We start from the raw sequence: 25,060 nt of genomic DNA on the forward strand, positions 1-25,060 counted from the left end.
ACACTTACTCCAACTCCATTCTAGCACTGCTTCCAGACCAGCTCAAACCGGCCAAAACAGGCAAACTACCGTAGTATGATTTTTTTAGTATTTTTATTGTTACTATAAATCATAATAATAACAACAATAATAATAATAATAATTAATAATAATGTTTGTATCGATTTAAAAACACCTTTCTGTATCTCTCTCTCTCTCTTTTCACTGATATGACATATGAGGAGGCATTTGTGCTATTAAAAAAAATCAGCAAGATAAATAACAGGATCGTTTTGGGGTAGGGCACTCGTGGACCACATTTCCCATGATGCCTTTCGGTTATGACGACTAGATCGGGAGGAGCTTGCGTATTTTTTTTTTTACACTCCATATTTTTTATTTACCATATTTATTTATTTATTTGATTTTCGGGAGCAGGAACAGAGTGTGATGGCGTCAGGATCATGTAGGATGTGCTCGCGGGGACAGTAGACGCGTGATCTGCGGTGTAGACACAGATCCACACAGAGCTCAGCGGCACAATAGGAAAGAGCGAACAAAAGGCACGTTTATCCGTTTATGCTGTTTTCTCTTTCAGTTCAGCCGAGCGTTTGGGAATCGCGAGCGCCTGGAATATTGGCCTGCTGAATCGCAGACGAGGATTTTCTGGACGCATAAACGACCCGAAGAGCTCGTGTGATTTTAACATTTGAAGAGCCTTTGAGGAACACACCGAGAGACGGGAGCAGAAGCAAAATCATCGCATCTCGATGGGCTGCCGTGGACCAGAATCGCTGCTGATGTGATAATGGATGGTAGTGTCGGGGATTGGTGTGTAAACCTGTGAAAGGAGACTGAGAACAGCAACAGCAGGAAAGTCGAGCGGAGAAACAAGGAAGCGACCGATCTCTCTCTCTCTCTCTCTCTCTGTCTTTTTCCTCTCTCTCTCTCAGTCTCTCTCTCTCTCTCTCTCTCTCATTGTGTCCATCTATCGTAAGAAAACATCAATCTAATGCTCGATCAAGGAGTATGCGACTCCACACGAGCAGGTGAGTCGCGGTGTTCGCTGTCGGGTTCAGTGATGGGCTCGGGCTCGGTTAGCTAACGTTAGTCGTGTATTGTCGTGTGCGTCTGTGACTGTGCGCGATTAAAACGCTGTCATCGTGGACGAAATTCTTCCCAGATCAAAATGGTTAGTAAAGCCCGTCTCGGTTTGTGCGAACGGCAGACTGTGCTGATTCTGCCTGGTTAGTGGCGCTGCTGAACGGCTCAGAATGAACCTGCTAACCCATGCTAGCTGCCTGCTCAGCTCCTTCTGGGCGATCTGGAGTGTTTCTGCTCGTGTGTCGCTGCCTGTTGTGCTTTACGTGAGATAAACGACGGTGTAGGCTCGTGGGTTGCCGTGAGGCTTTTCTGTGAAGGCACGAGTAGACGTGAAGCTGAGGAGACTAACGTGCTGCTGCTGATTAGCTGCTCGTGTTAGCTCCAGCTCCGGTGAATCGGTAAATGTGCTGCTGTAACGCGCCACACATGCGAGAACGACACTGTCACCACGGGACCGGTGGTAAGGGGCTCCTCGGCTTTGGTCCTGGTGAACGAGTGTCGTCTCTGAAGCCCTGCCGTGTTTTTACTGTTTCGAAATTGATCTTCCTGTAGTTTAATTTTAGGCCCATATTTCACCTGACACTGTGTATGATGTTGTAACCCTTCAGGAAATAATATGGTACACCAGAGTTTCCACCAAAACACTACAGCTATTACAGTTCCTGTTATAAAACCGCTGCTGTGATGAACTAAATGACAACAATATGCTGAAATACGGCAGTCCTGGCGATGTCGCTTAAATCACCGTGACTTTGCTGTGGAAACGAAGACTGTGGTAAAACTGTGGCATTTCGGTGGTTGGTTTCCACAGTAAATGTTTGGTGTTGCTGTGTTTAGTGTGTGAGCGATAGTGAAAGTGTCCTGATCAAGACTCTTTCAGCTCACTGAAGATCAACAGATGTTGTTGTGAGCTCGTCGTATTTAATCGTGCGTTATGTGACATTTAAGGAGGGACACCGATCTCTCTGAAACGCTTGATTCTGATGGTTCTGTCGTAGCATTTAGCGGACAAATAACAAATGTTCACGACCCCGTCTGGGTAATTTTGTGCGTCTGACGGTTCATCCAGGAAAGTCTCTCGTGTACTGCTTTTGCGTTCATGAGCTGTCAAAACACAGCCACAGTTCTTGCCCTCTTACTGCAGGACAGCTTACTGAAAAAGTGATATTCACTGTCAGTTCATTATTATTGCCTTGAAGTTACTTTCTGAAACCCCTAAAATAAACGCTTGTGACCGTACGGATAGTACTGAAATGTCTACAGTGATAAATGCAGTTCAGTGCTTGTGTCTGTGCGGTTCATACAGGAGAACGGGACAGAGAGAACCGGTCTAAAGAAGACTTCGCTTACTAACACTCTCAGACAGCATGGAAGCGAGGTTGGAAAAGACCTCCCAATTATACCAAAGACCCTCACGACTGAGTCTCTCAGCTCAATCGGTGCACTAGTTCAGCTGCCCAGTTTTTTTTGTTGTTCTTGTTTTTTTTGGTCTCCCATGATCCAACACAAATAGAGTTATTAGTCCCCTGCCACAGCTGCCTTTGGCTTACACACTGAACGAAAGAATAACGGCAGGATTTTCAGTCAACTTATGATCGTCCCCTAAGCAGTTTCATCCATATGACCAAAATATTAAACATTTTAAACCGTGCCAGTGATGCAGATTGTCCAATAACAGGGGCGCGTGTATTGTATATACAGCATACCATAATATGCCGATTCTTGTTTTATGTATGTGTGAGCTGTCGTTATTGAGTATGTCAGTCACTTAAAAGGATAGTTCACCCAAAAAATGTTCTTTTGCTCATCCTCAGCCCATCCAAGATGTAGGTGACTTTTGTCTTCAGTAAAGCAGTAAAGAAGATCTTTAGCTGAAACCGTGCTGTTTAGCAGTTCATTAAATGCAAGTCAGCAGCTACATATTATATTGAGAAACAGAATTAATACCCAAGACTCCTGACGATATATTGAGGTTTTAAAGAGAAATGATCGGTCTGTGTGAGAAACAACATTATCGTCTGTAATCCAGAGCCTGGGACGAACGGGGAAATGCGATTCGTTTCTGTAAACTGCTTCTTTTGGACAGTTCGTTTCGTTGAACTGATTCAATTCACTAGTTTATGTAATCGCACAATGGCATAACATATATACGGTTTTATTGAAGCACCCAATAGTGATGGCAAATGTGGCTGTTTACTTGTCTGAAGCATATAAAGTGAATAAACTAGTCTTCATCAGATCGGCATTTTGCATAAACAGTGGGAAACCATAAAAACATTCACTTGTTCCCTGTTCCTGTGACTGTCAGACGTCTGAAAGTGCGTTTTGATTGGGTAACTTGTAGTTTCTTGCACATCATCTCAATATATCATTCGTTTGGTGTTCCTTGATGTCTCATAAACAGGCAGCCATTGACTTGCATTTTAAGAATCAGTAAGGAGCATGGTTTCAGCTAGAAATCTTCTAAAAAAAAATCTTGGCCTGAGGATATGAACAGCAAATGTGAACTGTCCATTTAAGAGTCTGTGCATTCAGCCTAGATAGAGGGGCACAGATGCCCCGTGTGAGTTTTAAGCTGATGCTTATGTCGTATGATGTAGTTAAAGTTGAAATGGACCATTGTTACTTTGGTATCGAAAAAATAGATGTATCCACACCCATCATTATATATATTTGAATTCATGTGTCATATCGCAGTTGACACAGAACAGGTGACATTTGACATTTTTATTAAGGATTACGAGGTCCAAAATATGCATGGATGAGTCATTCACAGTGAGACGGGTCACATACATGAGGAAAATCAGCGATCAGTCAGATTTCATTTAGTTCAGATCTTTAGCGCGAAACATCTCAGGATGACTGGACACGTTCATCTGTATCCGAGAGTAGGACGCCGTCCCATCCGTGATCGAGAGTTCATCGGTTCAGTAAGAATATATTGTTAGTGGTATTACTCTTTGACCTTATGTGCTTGTCTTCCACTGTTTATTGTCAGTGTTTTCAGTCTTATTGTTTTTTGGCTTCTTGCTGTAAATAGAGACTCCTGGTCCTTTAGTCGTCTGTCAGAAGCGAGTCTCAAGATGGCGCCAGATCCCTCTTCTTTCATACGTTTGTGTGTGTAGAGAGAGGCGGCGGAGCGACACCGGAGAGGAGTTGAGCTCCAAGTTGCCTCGACGCACCTGCCTGGACGTTTCTAGTTTGCCTAGTAAGACCTTGATGAGCGGGTTCAGGTGTGTTTAATCTAAACTCTGCGAGACAGAGTCGCCCTCCAGGAGCAGGATTGACACCCCGTCTTACAGTCTTGGCTATAAGTGGGGGAAAGACATTATATGAGTACCCTAAAAACAAATCTGTACAGGTGAGGTGAATGTGCATGAGGTGTTAATTGCCATGGTGAGGTAGAGAGCTCTACGATGCAGCTCTAAAGTTAGGCCGTGACTAGTAAGAATTCAGTTGCGTACTCTGTGCATGTGGAGGATTTCGCACAATGACAGCTTTGACCGAAACAAAAAATAAGATAAAGAACTTAAGCACTTATCAGTTAAGGTTAATTTTGCATTTTACAAAGCAGTGTATATTTTGTCAAAGGCTTTGTGTGTGTGTGTGTGTGTGTGTATGCGTTTCAGTCGTGTGTAGTTGTTTGCTTTTTGGGGCTATAAAAGAGCAGTTCCAGTCTGAGAGATATTCTAAACAACAATTAAAAACTAAAAGAACATCGAGTACATACTCCAACGCTATAGAGTTACAAACATTAGCGTGGCCCCAGGATGTTAAAACAACAAAACAGTTTATTATTTTGGGGTTATTCTGTGTAAATTCAAGCGTTCCATGTTAATTGTGGAAGTGAATGTGTTATTGTCCCCAGTAATACAAGTGGCCCGTCGGTGCTGTTGGTTCGTCAGGTGTCGGGGTCGTGTGACGATCCGTGTTCTTCTCCTTGTGTTCAGTTGAATGCAGAGGGGATGTCTGGCAGTAAGGCGCTGGGAGGCGCGCGGCGGCGGCGGACACGGTGCCGGCGCTGTCAAGCGTGTATGCGGACCGAGTGCGGCGAGTGCCACTTCTGCAAGGACATGAAGAAGTTCGGTGGACCGGGACGGATGAAGCAGTCGTGTCTGCTCAGGCAGTGCACTGCGGTAAGTCGACACGCTGTCTTCCTGAATCGTGCGGATGTGGCAGTGAACAGCACGAATCGCGATCGTTTCTGTTCGTACTGAAGGACATTACAAAATATTTTAACGCACAATACCATTGGAAACTTCACACACGTTCAGAGATTTCGGACATTTCCCTCTGATAGTATAGATTTGGCTGTATTTATTCACTGTATGTTATTTTTATACGGCAGCGTGTCATTTGTGGCACTTTCAAACTCGAAGACTTCATCAAGGATCTCAAGGATTATTTTTCACTTCTTAAGCCCAGGGAGACTGGTCAGTAGGACAGCAACAGGTGGAGGGTCGGCCTTTGACAGTAGAATCGTGACAGATCAAGAGTTGGTGTTCACTCACCCTCACATCCTCCAAACCTTGAAGATTGTTTTTGTGAAACCTCAGGTTTCTGTCCCTTCACTGAAGTCAGGTCACCAGAACTTAAAAGTTCCAAAAAGGTTATAAAGGTGTCATAAAACAGATCCTTTTGGGCTCAGCTGTTCCTTGAAGTGCTCCGTCACCTCCAAGAGTCTCAGCGGCTACGTTTACGTGCACCCAACTAATCCATTAGCAATCAGCTTGACGATCAGATCGGATTGAAAAACGTTCACGTAGTCGGCGCCGATAGCCTTGTGGGCAGCGTGCCGACATAAAGTGCCGTTGCGCTACGGGCGTCCCGAGTTCGAATCCGGCTCGAGGACCTTTCCCCTTCTCTCTGTCTCCCACTTCGCGTCCTGTCAGCTAATGATCCGTCCTATCACAATGAAGGCAAACAGGCCAAAAAAAATCTAAAAAAAAACAAAATATGTTCATGTAAACACCTCAGTCAATCCGATTGAGCTTGACCCAAATGAAATTTCGATCGGATTGGAAGGGGTGGTTTGTTCCTTTTCTAATCCAATGCTTGAATCAGACTGCTTTCTCAGTCGTATTCTGAAGTCTGAGGGGCACACGCGCGGTGCGGTGTTGACACGCGTTATGCGGCGCGCAAGTTCACATTCACGTCTCCGCAAGTGTGGTCGATATGACATCAGACGCAGAGCTCGTGCGCAAAGTTTTAATGTGAACGTATAAACGGATATTTGAATCCGATGACAGTGTTTAGAGTACATGTAAACAGATCTGCTATTGGATTCAGTTCATTCTGACTGATGAAAATTGGTGCATGTGAACATAGCCACTGTGGCTCCAGTTTTTGGTTTAAAGTCTGAACTAGGGTTGTATGTTGTCAGCTGCCATTCAATTCGATACGATAAAAATGTACGTTTTCATCAAAATCCTAACAACAGCATCAACGGTTTTCCATTCCGCTCGGAGCGCGTGTGTGAAACGAACTCATCTCGCAGCTTTATTTCATATCTCAGATTATTATTTCAATTCCGAACAGACAGCTGAGCAGGCGATCAGTTGCTGTGGTTTGAATGCATTTGACCGAGTGAGTGTTTACACTGGCGTGGACGTGAGTCACCTCCGAATGCGGTCGATAGTGGGCCGGAGTAAGAGGCAGGTGTAAAGCGTCGCACGTTTCCCTCTGTCTTATCCCGACTCTCGTCATCTCCTCCAGCCGGTGTTGCCCCACACGGCCGTGTGTTTCGCATGCGGCGAAGCGGGGAAGGAGGACACGGTGGAGTCGGAGGAGGAGAAGTTCAGCCTGTCGCTCATGGAGTGCACCATCTGCAACGAGATCATCCACCCCAGCTGCCTTAAGGTTCGTGCCGCAAGTTCCGAGTTCAAACCGATCCGAGCGAACGCGTCTGAACTGGCCGCTCATAACACGATCGACTGTCTCTCCTCAGATGGGAAAGTCTGAAGGCATCATTAATGATGAGATCCCAAACTGCTGGGAATGTCCAAAGTGCCACAAGGAGGGAAAGACTAGCAAGGTAAGACTTCACGCTAAATACTCCATTTGTCCACACAGAGCGTGAGTTTCAGCCGTTTCAGGACGGGGATTTGTTGCCACTAACAGTCTCATATTCACAGATCGTCTACATCCATTTCCACACTTCGATGAAATGTTTCTGCTATGTTTTCCACATTATTGTTGCAGATTTAGCTATTTTGTGACTAAGATCATGTTTTAATGTTCTAATTTTTTATCAAACATTTTATTGTGCAAAATTGCAAAAATGAGTTCTGAGAGTCACGGAAGCGTCGGTAAGAATGTGTCGAAAATAACAAAACAGTCAGTAATGTTGTGCACCGTACGCCGTCTTACCAGCAAAAGTAGCTTTTTGAATATACGGAAAACATTATAGCTGTACGATTTCCTGTGTGTTGCATATTTACTTAAATGTAAAAACTATTTTTTTTTTGCCCATATTGGTACAGTTAAGGAGAGAGACAGGAAGCAGTGGTGTCAGAAAAAGCCCTTCCCAAGCATGAAGGCGTTTGAACAGTTTTAGGTGTAGTAGAGGCGACTGGGCGTTTTGACACGGGTGGACTTTTAGCATTGTTTAGAAGTAGATACGCCTGTGTCAGATCCGGATGGGTCTCGCAGTGGTTTGTGTTTGATGCAGTAAACGCAGCCGCGGGTGACGTTTCACCTCTTACGATGAAAGGCTCGTCATTTAAATGAGACGGTGACAGTCATATATGGGCAAAAAATGGTTTCTTTAGAGCGGGGATCCTCAAATCTGGCTCAGTTTAGCTCTAACCCTAATCAAACACACCTGGGCATGCTTACAGTGTCTTCAGGTAGGTGAATCTGATCAGAGACAGATTCGAGGATCCCTGCTTTAGAAAAATATGGGCGGGGGGGAGCTCAGGAGAAGCAGAACAGAAGTGCAGTGGTTAGGGTTAATGGACGTTTAGTTTGAGAGCGTGTTCGGTCAGGCCCGGTTCTGCATCAGCACTAGTAATCACGCTTGATCTCGCACATCAGTTTCTTCACTTGCAGCTGCAGATTAGGAGTGTTTCGATTCATGATATCATCATAGTTTTAGAAACGCCCTCACTGATTTTGTTCTGGAAGCAGTCCTGTGTTTGGCCTTCACTGTAATAATAATGACACGAGTGTCTGTTTAGGATCAAGGAGACGGTTTAGGAAAGCGGCGCATGGACAATGGGGAGGTGAGTCGCTGGAAGCTGACGGACGACCCGCCGCCCAGTAAGAAGAAGAGCCTGTCTCTAGACGATACGACTCGTCAGGATGGAGCGAAACGCAAGAAGGAGAAGGACCTTCCCCAGGAGAGCGCTTCCAAGAAGAAGGCGAGTAGAGCGGAGCAGTCGACCGCTGTCTTCTCTTTCTTCTCTTTTCTCATTTCTTGGACGTAACCAAATCGAACGTGCAGAGAGAATTACCCTCTGTGTTATTATTACCCTCTAGTTATTATTAGGGATGTGCAAGACTACTCAACTAAACAATACTGCACCTGCTCGTCAACATCAGAAGGTGTTTTTTTTTTTTTTTTTTTTTTTTTTCCACATTTATGTTTTGCTTTGCATTTTTACAAAGGCTCAATTTTCAAATTACTGCCATGTTAATGATACACTTAACAATAATACTTTATATATATATATATATATATGTCTGGAGTGGAAAACAATCCTGAAAACCAAATTTCAGAGAAATGTCCACTGGCACGATAAGCGAGGCGAGGGAATATTTTAACCCGGAAGAAAGCAGAAACGTTTTGTGTAGGCTTGTTGTGTTGCTTATGTACTATGAAGGACATTACTGGTTATTTTATACTGGTTTAAAGGGGAAGCACCATGAATGATCCTTACTTGACGTATCCTAACCCATAGAATACCTTAAATGGCGTATAGATGCCAGAACATGTCATGATTTTGGCATGTGTCACGTGTACAGATGCTTTTCATGCACGCGAAGCGTGTTCAAACGCGGATGCGGCGATGGCGAACGACGAACAACAATACAGCTTGACGTGTGCTGACTAACATTTATTATCATAGTTCTGGTTATAATAGGCTATTGAGTTTGTACCTACTGGCTATTGATTCCGTTTATTTTAGCAAATATGTCCATATTGACTAATTATAAGTGAATGCTGAAGTTTAAAAATACGATGATGGTAATGCAAGAAAAACATGTTTTGGACTGTCGTCTGGGGGTTTGTAAGACTAGACCCTTGGAAAATATTCCGTTTAAATGTTCATGAAATCAGTTGTGATGCACATCCCTAGTAATTATATAGAGTTGTCAAAAAGGCCTCCAACAGGTTAAAGAAATGTGTGTTGTAATTTGAAACAGAAGTAAGTGATATGTTGAAGGTGCGGTCACGTCCACCTTTGCTCAGTGACACCCCAGACATGACACAGGTGGGCCTGAATATAAAAATGCATGAGAAAGGTTTTGTTTTTTTTTTGTTTTGTTTTTTTATAAACAGCCAGATTTGTATGCAGCACTTTATATTCTCGAACAGTGCTGTAATGAAGGGGATGAGCACACGCTGCTTCAGTGACAGAGGCCACCGCCAAATCAAGTGACTTTTATCCGGCAACGCTGTAAATTCACGCGTCGAACTCGAACGTAGGGGAATTCCTCTGCCACCAGACGTCCAGCAGGCGAAACTCCTCGTTGCATGGACTCTCACTGAGCTCATTTTTAGTCCAACCATAAAATTTCGCCCTGCAATAATAAATGTGGTGGCACCTGTTGTTTGCTATTGTAATGTTTGTTGGCCGTGTCAGTGGAATGTCTGGCTGAAGACTCGCTAAATAATTCAGTAAAACACCTGAATTTGTATTTTTGCGATGGCCACAGATTACCATAATTATCCAGAGCGCGCAATGTTTTCGTTGTGACTAGATTGGGCAGAGTTCATCACTCAGCACTGATGCATTGTCTTAAGTTTCTTAAAAGAGCCTGTCTCGAGATGCAGTGGTCAAGTCCATTCATTCTGTCTAGAGTGAGAGTGTGTGGTCTTGTTTTCTATCCTGGTGGGGACCTAAACATGAATATACACAGACCCACTGTGGGGACCTAAATTGAGGTCCCTATGGGGAAACAACCTTTTAAATAATACTGAATCCATTTTTTGGGAATGTAAAAATGCAGAATGTTTTCCGTGAGGGGTAGGGTAAGGGGATGCAAAGTATGCTTTGTACACTATGAAATCCGTTATGGCTATGGCGAGTCCCCATAATGATAGCAAACCAGACGTGCGTGCGTGTGTGCGTGTGCAGCTTCACCCGATCTAGAGTCAGTCGATTATGTACCGATCGTTGATGTCACTTCAGAGTGCTCAGGTCCTCTCTGTATGAACACTGCTTGTCTTTCTGTTTGTCCCCAACAGATCAAAGGTGCCCGTGATAAACATCTGAAGAAGGTACGACCGTTGAAATGTTTAGTCTTGTTGTTGTTGTCAGTTTCTCTCACTGGAGTAATATTCTTTCATTAACGTCCTCCACAGAAAGCGAAACCCAACTCCTCGGATTCTTCTGAAGCGAACGGGCCGAACTCGTCGTCGGGCGGCGGACACAGCTCTGCCGGAGGCTCCGCCGCAGCGCAGGCCTCGACGCAGAGCCAGGATCAGCGCTCCCATCACCGCGAGAAACTCGAGCGCTTCAAACGCATGTGTCAGCTCCTGGAGCGAGTGCGGGACTCCAGTTCCTCGTCCTCGTCCAGCTCCGAAACCGACTCCGAGTCGGACTCGGACTCCCCGTCTCCCGTCGCCGCCTCGGAGCCTTCCTCTCCGGCCGGCGTGTACGGCAACAGCGGCGCCCGCGAGCGCGATCGGAACCGGCGTCTGGCCGAGCTGGGCTTCAGCGCCAGCGAGGATTCCGAGGGCGAGAGCGTAGCGGCGGAACATGAGCAGGACAACACGGACGAGCCGCAGCCGCAGCGCCGCAGAGGAGACGCGAACGCCAGGGTGCGGAAGGCGCTCGCGGACGCCGAGGCGGACGACGACGAGGAAGGGTCGGGGGATCGGGGTCACAAAGCCGTGGCCCCGCCCTCGCCGCTGTCAGCTACGCAACCGGCCACCTTCGGACACGGACACTTAGCGGGCCCCGAAGGCCTCTCCTCGTCCAAGCGCGCCAACGGACAGGACGCGCGCAACGGCCGCACGCGGGTGGCCGGTAGAGAGGTGCAGGAGAAGGAGAACTCCAACAGCAGCGCCGTAACCAATCACCGGCACGGCGCCGCGAAGGCCGTTCGCGGTAGCAAAATCCGCGGAGGAAGTCGGCAAGGCCAGAACATTCCCTCCAATAAGAGCACGGGTACGGCGGCGGTCGGTTCCGCTACCGCGAACGGCAACGCCGCCACGTCTAACCCGGCTAACCCGGCCGGCGCCTCGCTGGCTCCGCATCGTTCGCAGCAGTCGCGGGTGGTGCCGGCGCGCTCGCAGCTGGTGAAGAGGAGCCCCGTGGCCGTGCCCTCGCCGCCGCGGCCCCTGCAGATGGAGCGACACCTAGTGCGGCCGCCGCCGGCCTGCCCCGAGCCACACTGCCTGCCGCTGGACAGCGGCGCGTCGCACGTGCTGCCGAGGGAGGTCTGGCTCCGTGTCTTCCAACATCTCAGTCAACGGCAGCTGTGCGTCTGCATGCGCGTGTGCCGCACCTGGAGCCGCTGGTGAGATATCGGCCGCTCTAAAACACGACACCACACAGTCACAGCTAGGCGTCGACTTCGACATCGCCGTCGCACTTTTGAAAGGGATCATATGTTGTTCACATTAGATATACTGTGAAGGCCTTCGCTAACTCCAGCCAGTCCAGAAAGAGCATTTAATGACACTAAACTGCACAAATGACATTTGGTGGCACTGTAATTCAACAAAACATGAAATTGGTCCAATTGACTTCAGAAATGGCGAGCGGTTGTTATGAACGCGCTGTGCGTCTTGGGAAACATGGCTGCCATTTTCACGGCAAGGTGTCAGAATGGGTCTGAGCTGTGTCAAACTTCGTTCTCCAAAGCACTCGTCCTTTGTCGTGTCGTGAGTGTAGTGATGTGTGTGTGGTGACGTGAGGATGTCTCAGTCCACACATGTCCGTTCTCGTTCACTGGCTCGAAGGCGCTTCTGTTTTATAGTTCTTCAAATATAATCATGACAGTGACAAGTAAAAACATCACAGGTCGGTTACTCGCATGCGTCACGTTATTTTCACTCTTTACACACACGTGTTTCTGCGTGAAACCCTTGGATGTGAGGTACGTTTAGTTTAGGCTTGTTTAATCGGGATCATCTGTACTGTTGTAAGCGAATGCTTAAATCTAGAGTAAAGCTGAAAAAATATATCTCTGTATTTTTTTGACTGAATTGCGATATACAGTATATACAGTCATGTGAAAAAGTTTGGACACCCTATTGAATTCGATGGTTTTCTGTATCAGGACATAATAAAAAAAATTATCTGGTCCTTGGCAGGTCTTAAAATTTGGAAAATAAATCCTCAGATAAACATCATCACATGACATATCACACTGTGTCATTATTTATTTAAGAAAAATACAGCTAAGAGGGAAAGGCCATGTGTGACAAAGTTAGGACACACTATGAGTCAGTTGCCTGTAGATCCACTTTTAGCAGCAATAACTTGAAGCATTCATTTTCTGTGTGACTTTATCAGTCTCTCACATCGTTCTGGAGGAATTTGGACCACTCTTCTTTTCAACGTTGCTGCAGTTTTTTGAGGTTTGTGGGCATTTGCTTACGCACAGCTCTCACCACAGCATTTGAGTCAGGATGAGCTCTGGACTTGGACTGGGCTATTGCAACACCTTGATTCTTTTCTTTTCAGCCATTCTGGTGTGCTTGGGATCACTGTCCTGTTGCATGACCCAATTTTGGCCCAACTTTAAATGTGAGACATATGCCCTCGCATCGGACTCTAGAATACTTTGATACAGAGGAGCTCATGGCCAGCTCCATGACTGTGAGGTGTTCAGGTTCTGTGGCTACAAAACAAGCCCAAAATGATCAGCCCTCCTCCAGCATGCTTGTCTTTTGGTATGAGGTGTTTGTGCTGATGTGCTCTTTAGGTTTTCACCAAACTTGGCATTATGGCCAAACATCTCCACTTCGGTCTCGTCTGTTCAAAAGACGTTATTCTAGAAGACTTGTGTTTTGTTCAGATGCAACTTTGCAGACCTAAACTGTGCTGCAATGTTTTTTTTTTATGTTTTTAATGGTATTGTCATGAACTTTATCATTTAACATGTTAACTGAGGCCTGTAGAGTCTGAGGTGTAGTTCTTGGGTTGTCTGCCATTTCTCTGAGCTTTACAGGGTCTGTTCTTGGGGTGAATTTTCTGGGACGTCCACTCCTGGAAGGAGAGGTGTCTGTTTTAAATGTCTTCCACTTGTGAATAAACTTCAAATTGTTTGGAAATGGCCGTATTACTCTTCTCAGATTGATGGCAGCAACAATTGCTTCTCTAAGATGATTGCTGATGTCTTACCTCCTTGGCATTGTGTTAACACACACCTGAAGGCTCCAGACCAGCAAACTGACAAAGCTTATGCTTTTATAGAGGCGCTCAGACTGATGATGATCAGTTAATCAAAGGTATTTGATTAGAAGTGCTTGTCTGTTGTTTACCCTCTTAATTCCAATGTTAACAGTAAGGGTGTCCTAACTTTGTCACACATGGTTTTTCCATTTTGGCTTTATTTTTGTTCAGTAAATAATGACACGGTGCAATTTGTCATGTGTTGTTGTTCATCTGAGGTTTTATTTTCAAAATTTTAAGACCAGCCAAGGACCAGTTTTGTTTTAATAATGTCCTGATACGGAAAACCATGGAATTCAATAGGGTGCCCTAACTTTTTCACATGACTGTATCTCGGTACTCTTTCTATTTGCTCAATGTTGTCCAACAAACAATGTACATACAAGGCTATAAAAACAAATAAAGTAAATGTAAACATAGCACTGGTGTTACAGAGGTCGAAAGTTCTGTAGCACAGACCAAACAATTGTAGCAGGGGTGGGCGATATCGCAAACAATATCATATTTTTCTTTTCAGGAATATCACGATTCACAATTTTATCATGATTCTTCGTCGTGTAGTCAGAATCATCGCTATTATTTACTCGCGTGGCTGAGCTCAGAACCGCGTATAGAAGGCTCATGCGCTCCTGACAGCAAAGCAGAAATATTTCCATCACTTTATTTTAAATATTTAATATTTCCATGTCCAGGACGAATTGGATGATGCCCTTTCCTCGCAGCAGCTCACTCTGCGTCTTCCGCTGTCGTTCAGATGTGCTCGTATCAAGCTACTGTATATGGATATACACAGTATCGCTTATAAAGAATATATCGATATATTGTACAAACTCGATATACCGCGCAGCCCTAGTCTAGAGCGGTCGGGGCTGGGTTAGAGGGACGTTCGCTGAGGCCGAGCTCTGTGAGCGGGACTGGCCCGTTCCCAAATGTACTGCTTCAACCTGTGCCGCTACTACAACGCGCCAGACTTCTGACCCACGAGCGATAATTTAGCCGTCTAGAACATGAAGAGTGATGTCGTCATACCTTTACCACGTCATCTGCAGTGTCTGTAGTGCTGGACGTTCAGCGTACTGTGATGTGTGTAAACATGCTTAACCAGTCAACCAATCACCGGCCTTAACTAAACCTCCCTTCTCTAGCAGTTCACACTAGAGATCCGCTGCGCTCGGCAGTTGTGATCTTTCATTTTTAAATGGCTTATTTTAACATTAAAATCCCTTTTCAGAGGGAGAAGGCGATGGGTTAGAGATGTATGTTTTACTTCCGCTCTCATCTGCATTCGTGACAGGAGGAGGACAGGTGAACGAATGAGCTATTACAGTAGGTCTGTCGCTCAAACCTGTGTAAAGCTGTGTAATTTCACAAAGTCCTCGTTATAATGTCTAGAGAGAGAGAGAAAACATTATTTAAAAAGAACATTTCAGCAGAATGTATTGACTGATTGTCCTCAGCTTGAGAGTCTTCAGCTAGAAAAAAAGAATTATAAATAATGATTTATGAAATACTGATTCCCTCGTTTCACCGTTGTAACATGGCTAGACCGTCTCTGAAAGAATTTTTATTAGACATCTAATCATTACAGATGATGCTGTTTTGGGTTTTTTGAGCCGTTCTTTGTCATTTACTCTCAAGCAACTCAACTTATTGATTTACTGAGTAGATGCTCCTGATAATTCATAAGAATGCCAGACTAAAACACTACAGCACCTCACTTTAAACACAGAGGAAATATGTAAAAATAAAACTTTTTTTTTTAATTTATAAAAATAAGCTAGTATCTATGCTACGTGTGAGTATATTTATAATGCGTGTAATTGTTGTCATATTTGCCGTGGCTGTTCTGTCAGGCGTGTGATCGCGTGTGCTTGTGTGCAGGTGCTGTGATAAGAGGTTATGGACTCAGATCGACCTGAGTCGCCAGCGCTCCATAACTCCTCCGATGCTGAGCAGCATCATCCGCCGACAGCCCGTGTCCCTCAACCTGGGCTATACCAACATCTCCAAGAAACAGCTCATGTGGCTGATTAACCGATTGCAAGGTAGGTCACGCTCTCGCCAGATCCAGATGCGTTAGACGCGAAGCGTCGCGAGCGTGTCTGAGACGCAGGTGTAGTCGGAGCTCCTCCAAATCCTCCGTTCTCGAGACAGATGAGTGAAACAGGGAAGAGTGGTTGGGCCAAACGCAGAGGCACTGAGGTGAGAGAAATCCACGAAATAGAATAGATAAGAGGAAAAAACTGAGCGTTTTGAAAAGTCCAGGGCTCTGATGTACAAATGTTTTGGCTTCACACACATACCATGATTTATATGAAATAAAATACACTTAAATACATATATATACATGCTTGAATAGCACACAGCTGGTTAAAGCACTCCAACTAGTCTGAACGCAGAAATGTTTAGTCGCATTAGTTCGGAAGCATTTGTCCAACTCGGATTACGTGAATCATTATCCAGAAGTTAAAAACTGATTTTAAGCAGTATGGACTCTCTTGAACGCTTTTCCCCTTCTGTGCTTCATCTGTTCAATGACAGCGAGGATAGCTCTGCTCACGCGTTCTGCGCCGAGTCGTGCTCCGCGTAGCAGAAATCAGGTTAGCGCGTTCTTGTGTGAATAATGATCCGGGACGCATACGTGACCCTGACTGAGAAGACAGCTTGGCGACAGAGCAGATGTAATGACAGGCACGACATCTGCAACCAGTCGGTGTTGAGATGTGCGATCAGTGATGAGCTGGTCGGGTCGTGCTGGTGTTAAACGCTGCTCTGCGGTTCCTCAGGTCTGCTGGAGCTGAACGTGGCGGGCTGCTCGTGGTCCTCGGTCTCGGCGCTCTGCCAGTCGGTGTGTCCCTGTCTGCGGCTCCTGGACCTCAGCTGGGTGGAGGATCTGAAAGACTCTCATCTGAAAGAGCTGCTGGCTCCGCCGTCCAACGACACGCGCTCAGGTCTGTCGCTCACGCACACACACGCTCAGCCAATGTTTACAGAGAGTGCTGTCAAAACAGAAAAATACCTGTAAAATGTCACCAATAGATGCCACTTTATCATGTGTGAATATACTGAGTTGACTGAAGGAATTCATTTGCTCACGTTCATTAATGTGACCGTGTGTGAGGAAGCACCCTGCTTGTGTGAGAGTATTTGGATTTCAGTAGACCAGGATGGTATTTAACAGCAGTTGATGGTCTAGTGAAGAGATGTTTGTAGTTCATCCTATTAAAAGCACAACAGCTACGGCCATCAAAGCAGTGAAGGCAAACACAGACTGTGAGAATGAGTGATAAACCTCTGCACAGATCTGCAGGACTGTTTGTGGAGAGACTTGCTGTACGAACCCCTCTCCCTAACCCATTCGTTATGTTGGCTGCTTCGTTGGTCGGTGCATGTCTTTTCTCAGAGCTCAGAAGCTACGTGTTGAAACACCGCAATGAAAAAATGGCATCGTTTTTGAAAAGGTTGTGCACGTAGAGTCAAATGAGGGCAGTTTTGCGAATATGGCACGTGTTCGATCTGGTCGTGACCGCGTAGGACTAAAGATTAACCCGCTGTTCTTCGCCGCAGCTCACGGAGAGAACCGAGGCGGACGTTTCCAGAACGTGACGGAGCTGCGACTGGCGGGCCTGGAAGTGACCGACGCCGTGTCGCGCCTGTTGGTGCGCTATCTTCCTCACCTGACCAAGCTTGACCTCAGTCAGTGCTGCCACATCACGGACCAGACCGTCCACACGCTGACCTCCCCCATATCGCCGCTCAGAGAGAGCCTCACGCACGTCAACCTGGCAGGTACAGACGCTCAGAAACACGCTCGACCTTCAGCGGGAATCTGGATTCACTTGTCAGTTAAAAGTGGCTTCCGTTACTTTTGCTCCCATCAAAAATTATGATGTGGAAATAAGAAATAGAAAAATGCATCGATCCTGTTAAAATTAAGAAAAATAGTGTCCTTTATAAGGCAGTCAGTGGTGAATATTCTGGCTTAACCTCCCTGTTGATTTCTGGGCGTTTTTCATACAGCTGGACACATGGTGTCTTGGAGCCTTCACACATGTTTTGTGTGTCAGTCAGATGCGTCTCAAAAACACTTCTGGCACAGAGGTAGGGTTTAGGGTTAGATGTGTAAAAACTATTTTGCACGTTTCTCATCAGTTGCAGGACTAAAATGATTGACATGAATATGCACACACAAACACAAACACACTGTAAACAGGCAAAGTCAGTGGCACAACCAGTAAACTACACTAACGAGCAGTAGTTAACCGGTTAGGCAAATTTCACTCTGCTGCCACCTGTCGATCAATCATTGCAACAACAAAAACTGATTTTTTTTTCCATGATAAAAGTGTGAGAATGTGAGTAGAATGAATATATTTAGTTGATTATGTTGACGTTGTTTTGCTAGAAAAAGAATATGTGGGTTTCATTCATTTACAGCAGTCATGAGTTCAAAGGAATGTCATTAAATCCGTTCATGAAGTGGTAGCATGGTAATAACACGGTCATTTCTGCATCGGCTCACTAGTACAGACTGCAAAACCCAAAGTGTGTACGTCTGAGAAGACAAATCATTTCTGTGAGATACACTGCTGCTCAAAGTGTGGATCAGTAAGTCTCTTCTGCTCATCAAGGCTGCATTTATTAGATTAAAAAGGCAGAAAAAAGCAGTATATCAAATATAATTTAAATAAGTTTAAATATGAAGCTGAATTTTCATCAGCTGTTACTCCAGTCTTAAGTGTCACGTGATCCTTCAGAAATCATTCTTACGTGCTGAATTATCAATGTTGTGCTGACAAATATTTTTTGGAACCTGTGATACTTTTTATTCAGGATTCTTTGATGAATAACAAGTTAAAAAGAACAGCATTTATTCACAATATAAATCTTTTCTAACAATGTAAAACTATGCATTTTTATTAATTTAACACATCCTTTGTAAATAAAAATATGAATTTCTTTCAAAAAAGAAAGAATAAAAATGTACTGACCTTTTGAACAGTAGTGTATATTGTTAGAAAACCTTTCTATTTGAAATAAAGGATTCTAGATTCTGAAAAAATGTATCACAGGTTCCAAAAAAAAAAATTAAGCAGCTCAACTAATGATACACTAATGATAAATCAGCATATTAGAATGATTTCTGAAGGATCATGTGATTTCTTAAGACTGCAGTAACAGCTGATGAAAATTCAGCTTTGCATTACAAGAATAAATTATATTATAAAGTATATTAAAAAAAAACATTATTTTAAATCATAATAACATTTTGCAATATTACTGTTTTTTTTTTTTCTGTATTTTTGATCAAATAAATGCAGCCTTGACGAGCAGAAGAGACGTCTTTAAAAACATTGCAAGTCTTACTGATCCCAAACTTTTGAGCGGCAGCGTACGTGGTAAAATACACACCGTTTTTAAAATAAATATAGACACAGGACTATTGACTTTTGAAATAAGTTTACTTGCTAATCAGGTCTGTTCAAGTCATATCTTTCACCGTGTCCGTTGTCCTATTACAGTCTCAGTAGGAGCCCGTGTTAATATGAAGTAAACGGAACTACTGAATTAATCGAACGGAGGGCCCTCTGCACTTCACCGCGGTCCACAGCTGTGTGTAGGATCTGAACGGCAAGCTGTTATTAATGTAGTCCACCTCGGGCCGCTCGTGATTCGCTGCCAAAAAACGCACAGGTCAAGTGTCGGAGCCATGTGCCGTTTTAGCCGTTTCGTAGTTTTAATGTTACGTTATCAGCTAGAAAAAAAAGAAAAAAAAAGAAAATGCAGTCGTGTGACTGGAAAGGCGAAAGAGTTTCAGGCGTCAGCGTTGGTGGATTGAACTGAACTCATGCTAAAAAAGTGTGTCTTTGCTATGGATTATGTGTGAACTGCGCCGCTGTGTTTCAGGCTGCGTGAAGGTGACGGAGCAGTGTCTGCCGTTGATGCGCCGCTGCGCCTCGCTGCAGAGCGTGGACCTGCGATCCTGCGGCCTCCTCGCCCCGGACGTCTGCCAGCTGCACTGCTTCCCCTCCGCCGAAGACAGACTCGTGCTCAAGAACAGCTAAAGATTCCTGTCCGCCGACAACACTACAGGAAGAGACTCGCAACATAGCGTCACAAGAAAGAACATTTGTAAATCAGAGACACTTTGCTGTTTTTTTTGTTTTGTTTTGTTTTTTTTATTTCTGGATCAACCATTTGTGAATGGAGAAATCAAGTCCACATAGATATTCCGTACCAGTAACGAGTGTGTGTACAAATTAGTAGTTTGCTGTAAATGACCCCTCCTGACCCCAGCGCAGCTCCGTCCCGCCGGGAACGCCGGCTCTGTCCCGGAGCGCGAGACCGCGCCGAATGTATGCTACCGTGGAGAGGTCGACTCGAACGCAGCCGTAAAAGTGTGTTTGGGTGAATCTCAGGACAAGTCTTCACCCCAGAATCAAGAGATTTTATTTGTTTGTCGGTTTGCGTGAATAAAATAAAGGCCGCTTTGGGACCGCGGAGACCGTTTTGCGTTCTGACGTGGTTTCGGCAGCGGTCGGCACATTCGACGGCGTTTTACATTAGATCGGAATCCTCGCTGCGGTCGAAGCTGATTATCGTGAGGCTCGGACACAGTGATGAGAATCAGGAGGAAAAGTGCCTAAAAATCTTTATGGTCCTAAAGCCAGGCTTGACTTTGGTTTGGGGTGACGTGTTCTGTTTCTTGAGATTCACTCATTGTGATGGATCAGTTTTTGGAGGTGTGTGTGTGAACAGTGTTAACGTCTGAGCGTTGGATCGGCGATGGCCTCCGACGGTGTGCTCGGTGTTCCCTTCTCTTCATTGTATTGGTGCCACACTCGCTCACGGCCTTGACGTGCCATACGCTGACCGTCCTCTGTCCTTCCCCTCTTCGTTTCTGCTGTCTGTTCCTGGTCGGTGCGCTCACCAAACCCCGGCACTGAGGGACACGGATCTCACCGGCCACGGCGCGCTTCTGAAAGCCTCGCAGACTCGGGCTCGAGTAGCTGCTCTGACGCTGTACGTACCCGCGTTGTCACGCTCTGCTCTGCTCTTTCTTATATAATGTCACAGGGTGAATGTTGCTGTAGATTCCTGCAAATCTGGAAAGGTTTTCACAGAACGAGGCAAAGCGGCGACGGACTTGCCGTTCGGTCAGATCGTTAAAGCTGCTCGCTTTTAAACCCGGAACGGTCCGAACTCGGTGACGCCTCCCGTTAGCAATGGAGAAAAGTCTGTCTGTTAGGGAACAGTGAAGAAAAATGCTTTGTGGCCAATTAGTTTGAAGACGTATTAGAGAACGAGACGGTTGGTGTTTCCAGTCGTATTCAGTGTTATCGCTAACCGCACGTTTTTCCGTGTCCGAGTCGCTTCCCGCCTGCCGTCGCGGTCGTTCGATCTCCGAGCGAGCGGGAAGGGTCTCGCTGACGGGAAGCCGGACCGCCGTCGCCGTCTGTTTTAATGGTTCTGATTTGAAAGCGGTTCCATCTTCTCTGTGGAACTGTTGAACGGGCCCTTACGAGGGACCCTCGAAAACAACTTTTCTTCAGTCTTTCGGTGAGCTCTGCAGCTACTTCCTTCCAGAATACGATGCATGTCGACACCTTTCACTGACTGTATTCCTTGCACACTTATATTCAGTATTGGGTCCAATACATGGCAGTTCAAAGTGTTTGATGGCAGTAGACAAACAGCATCCCTTAAAAGTGACCTCGACAATGTAGTTGCAATGTTTTTTTTTGTTGTTGACGTTGTTGTTGTTGTTGTTGTTTTTAGATTTCACGTTCAGTGCGGTTTGCGTTTTAAGACGTTCTGGCGCGTCGGGAAATACCCGTGTGCGGTTTATAGTTACATATCAAACACTGAGTTGTTAATCATCAGGTTGAAGATTTTCTGGAATCGCAAGATCGAAAGTCGAAGAACTCGAATAGGTTTTAAATACGGTTCCTCTTTCGTCCGACCATGTTTTGTTTTGTTTTGTTTTGTTTTTTAGCAGATTCATAGCCCACTAAACTCAATTGCCATGTATGAACCAAACATTCACCCTGTTGAATGCACAGGCTGAAATCATGTTATTATAATATTTTGCCAAAATTTCCTGTTTTTGGGGCGTTCATATATAAATATATATATTTCTTCCTTTGCATTGATCCATGTGATAGAATATGTGAAACAATGGGGAAAAAGAAAAACAAGGCAGCTACTATAAGAGTGACTACTGTAAAATGTCTAATTAAATAAAGACAATGGGGGTTGTTTTTATTTGCTTTGCTTTGCTTTTCTTTTCTTTCCTCAGTGTGCTGCATACACTACTGAAATACTGGAGAGTCCTGCCAACTGAAAAAAAAAAAAACAAGGAAGTCATTTTCAGGGCTCAGCAGCGCGAGGATCTCACTTGCATTTTCGAGAGAAAACTACTGTTGCGGATGCAGTGATTAAACTGGGCACACCGTGTGAACTTAATATATACCATCTGAATAAAAAGTCCCTAATGCCAATCATGATTGTAGAGTTTCAATATGTACAAGTAAAGACAGTAAATACTAGTGAAGGGGTCGAGACTTAAGGAAAAACATTGTTGCCGGGGTTGTGTCCAGAAATGAGTGATTACCTTTTCTTCATTTGATTTGACAGAGTTAGTTTGGCATCAGCTGCCGGGCGTTTTTTTTTTTATGTCGGCTTACACACTGATTTACCACATGCAACTTTCAAAGTGTCATCTCGTATAGCAGCGGTTTTCAGTCCAGGTTCTGAGCACCTTGTGTCTCTCCTATTTGACACGCATTTCAGTTCATCAGAATAAACAAAAACCACCAAGCACATAAATCTATCAGCTGCAAAAAAATGCCTTTTCTGAATAAAATTCTCATAGACAATTAGTTAGCTAAATGGGGACATTTCATAGACTTCTGTTGTTTCATAAACAGCTATTTGTAAACAGGCTACTGTAACTTAACTATATCCATTATAATGCCCATCCAACAGTTGACAAACCTGGGAGCATCATCTCGGCATCATCTTAGTCAGCATCATCTCGGATCTCGCCCGCAGACACGCGCTCGATTATCTGGATGTGCCGTTGCCGGATGCGGCAGCCGGTCTTGTTTGGAAAGTGCGGCCCGATGTACAACCATGGTCTTTGCTGAACCTGAAGTGCCCCGTTGTTATTTTTTTAAAAATATCTGGCCCTCTCCACTAGATCCTTCTTAGTGTTTCTCAACCAGATTCCCGGAGTACCCCAGCACTGCACGTTTTGCATGTCTGCTTACTGAAACACGCCTTCACAAGCTCTCTTCCTGGGTTAGCACATCAGTAAAGATGGCATTTGAATGGACAAGGGGAAGGTTGTTACGTTCCACAACTGTAAATGAGTTACAGTGTTTCCTTGGTTTTGCCCATTTCTATCGATGCTTCATCCATAATGTTAGTTCCATTCATCCACTCAGCAGTCTCCTCAAAGTCAGGCCCAAGTCTCTGTCCTGGACTCCAGCTGCTGTCCAAGCCGTGCAGTGACTCAAAGAAGCATTTCCCAGCGCACCGCTCCTAATTCATCCAGTCTTCATGAAACTCTTTGTTCGATCTCAGTCTGGGACACCAACAAAACTTCATCAATCTGCCTTTTTCTCTAAAAAGCTCACCCCAGTGGGAAAACAATCAGAGAGCTTCTAGACGTTAAACTGGACCTGGAGGAACGGAGGCATCGGCTGGAGGGAGCCCAACATTCATTTATCGTGAAAGTCCAAAAGAACCTCGAGTATCCTCACCAGCCAAGACTCTGAATCCACATTACGCCAGATGAGCCTTGTTCTTCACCCGATTTACACCTTAGTTTTCATACCTTCCTTGATCCAGAAATGTTAAACTGCTTTTTCCTGTTCGTTCAAGAACGTTCCTAATGTGCTGTGTCCTGTTCCTCTGCGCCCCTGGGCCCGTATTCATGAAAATTCATGACAAAATTCAAAGAAAATTCTTCGAAATGTGGGCGTTTCCTTCTAAAATCAAAGTAAAGATCCTAGTAAAAAACAAAAAAAAGCATTCAAAAAGCATCTTAACCCTTGAAAGAGATCTTAAGGTCCAAAATTGTTAGTACGGACGAGGACTTTTAAGAGACTTAAGAATTTCTTTAGCAGTGGAGAAAACTGACAAAACATGAAGAGGGAGAAGAAGTATGTTGCAAACAATGCGTGACATTGAGTTAATAAGACGCTACACATTAGCAGGAACCATGTTTGTGACCGATCTTATAAGACGCATTCTAACATCTCCGACACCGCGCAGAAATGGAAGTAATCACCACATTGACTCCGTTGACCTATTTGGCAACTTGAAAAATGCAACGATGCAGCAGTGATGATTTGGGTGTGTCACAAACTTCTGTAAGCGAAGAGATCAATCCCACAATTACCTTATTATGTCACTGTTCGTTTAACATCAGATACATTAAGTACAACATTAAGAGCATAGTGTGTGTGTGTTCATTAAACAGAAAAAAATACAAAGTGAAGGCTTATAATAGACCCTACATCTAAAAGTGCTCTTTTATTTCCTTCTTGGACAACCAACAATCACAGTCTTCATAGTTACCAATCTGCCTGTCCTCTAATTGCCCTCAAGGGACTTATGTTTAATCACATTTTCTGTCATTCTGGCCTCACAAAATTTTGGCAGAGGATTCCCACAGAAGACATCAATTCCAATCACGGACCACAATTAATCTCAAGGGTCTGGAAAGCATTCTTGATCTTCGTGCCCTTGTAGTGCGTACTTGGCTTCCAGCCTCCTCTGTTCACATGGTCTAGGGAACCAGCGGTTGACCGTCGGTTCCGGGAGAGCGATGGGGTCTGGGATGGCCCCAGAATGGTCATGCTGATGCCTGACAGACCGAAACGCAAAAATATCAACCCAGGCAAGAAGATACACTGGCCCTTTCTCACTGTCCGCTAAGTCAACCCCGTCACCTCTGAACTTACGTCACCAACACATTACTTCACTTTCATTTTTACAATCTTGCCACCGTCCTGTGTCTGACTCTTCCACCGAGCCTGGTCCCAGGGATGAACCCCACCATCACCACCACCACTCCTGGACGATGGAGCCGTCTACAAGTGATTTGTGAGAGCATGGATTCCTGACGCCGTCACCACTGTCTAGAAGATCTGGTAGAGTTGGAATGATATGGACCGGTGGAACGACCATGGGTCTCTAGGGGTGATATCTTAGATCCAGTTACCTCTTCCAATGAATCTCATCCTGATCGTCCAGCACGTCAGCGCCCTCGGCCCTCAGGAGCAGGTCGTGGAGGGGGTTCTGTCACTGATTCACCACCTTCACTCTCCACAGCAATCACAAACACCTGAATTCTTGTGAAACTCTTATTTTTTTGGCCAGGCACTGTAAAGTCG

General features: G+C 45.0%; 1 protein-coding gene across 2 annotated transcripts; it reads left to right on the forward strand.

Moving 5' to 3' along the window:
- Positions 1-103: 103 nt before the first annotated feature.
- zgc:158376 (uncharacterized protein LOC100101643 homolog) lies at positions 104-22,025 on the forward strand. Of its 2 annotated transcripts, none has more exons than XM_051104263.1 (11): positions 104-1,028; positions 5,034-5,219; positions 6,799-6,942; positions 7,031-7,117; positions 8,262-8,444; positions 10,496-10,528; positions 10,613-11,772; positions 15,537-15,700; positions 16,442-16,606; positions 17,223-17,444; positions 19,563-22,025. In XM_051104263.1, the coding sequence occupies exons 2-11, from the start codon at positions 5,049-5,051 to the stop codon at positions 19,718-19,720; spliced, it is 2,487 nt and encodes an 828-aa protein (XP_050960220.1). In that variant the 5' UTR covers positions 104-1,028; positions 5,034-5,048; the 3' UTR covers positions 19,721-22,025. The 2 variants fall into 2 exon arrangements, with proteins under 2 accessions (XP_050960220.1, XP_050960219.1); XM_051104262.1 differs by lacking the exon at positions 104-1,028 and adding an exon at positions 1,046-1,171.
- Positions 22,026-25,060: the final 3,035 nt, after the last annotated feature.

The sequence above is a fragment of the Labeo rohita genome, unplaced genomic scaffold, assembly GCF_022985175.1.
Source record: "Labeo rohita strain BAU-BD-2019 unplaced genomic scaffold, IGBB_LRoh.1.0 scaffold_66, whole genome shotgun sequence".
Lineage (NCBI taxonomy): Eukaryota > Metazoa > Chordata > Actinopteri > Cypriniformes > Cyprinidae > Labeo > Labeo rohita.

Excerpts from the sequence above, each read along its gene's own strand:
- zgc:158376 (XM_051104262.1), top strand. Across the intron at positions 6,943-7,030 it reads TCCACCCCAGCTGCCTTAAG|ATGGGAAAGTCTGAAGGCAT; the intron begins GTTCGTGCCGCA and ends GTCTCTCCTCAG. Across the intron at positions 15,701-16,441 it reads GCTGATTAACCGATTGCAAG|GTCTGCTGGAGCTGAACGTG; the intron begins GTAGGTCACGCT and ends GCGGTTCCTCAG.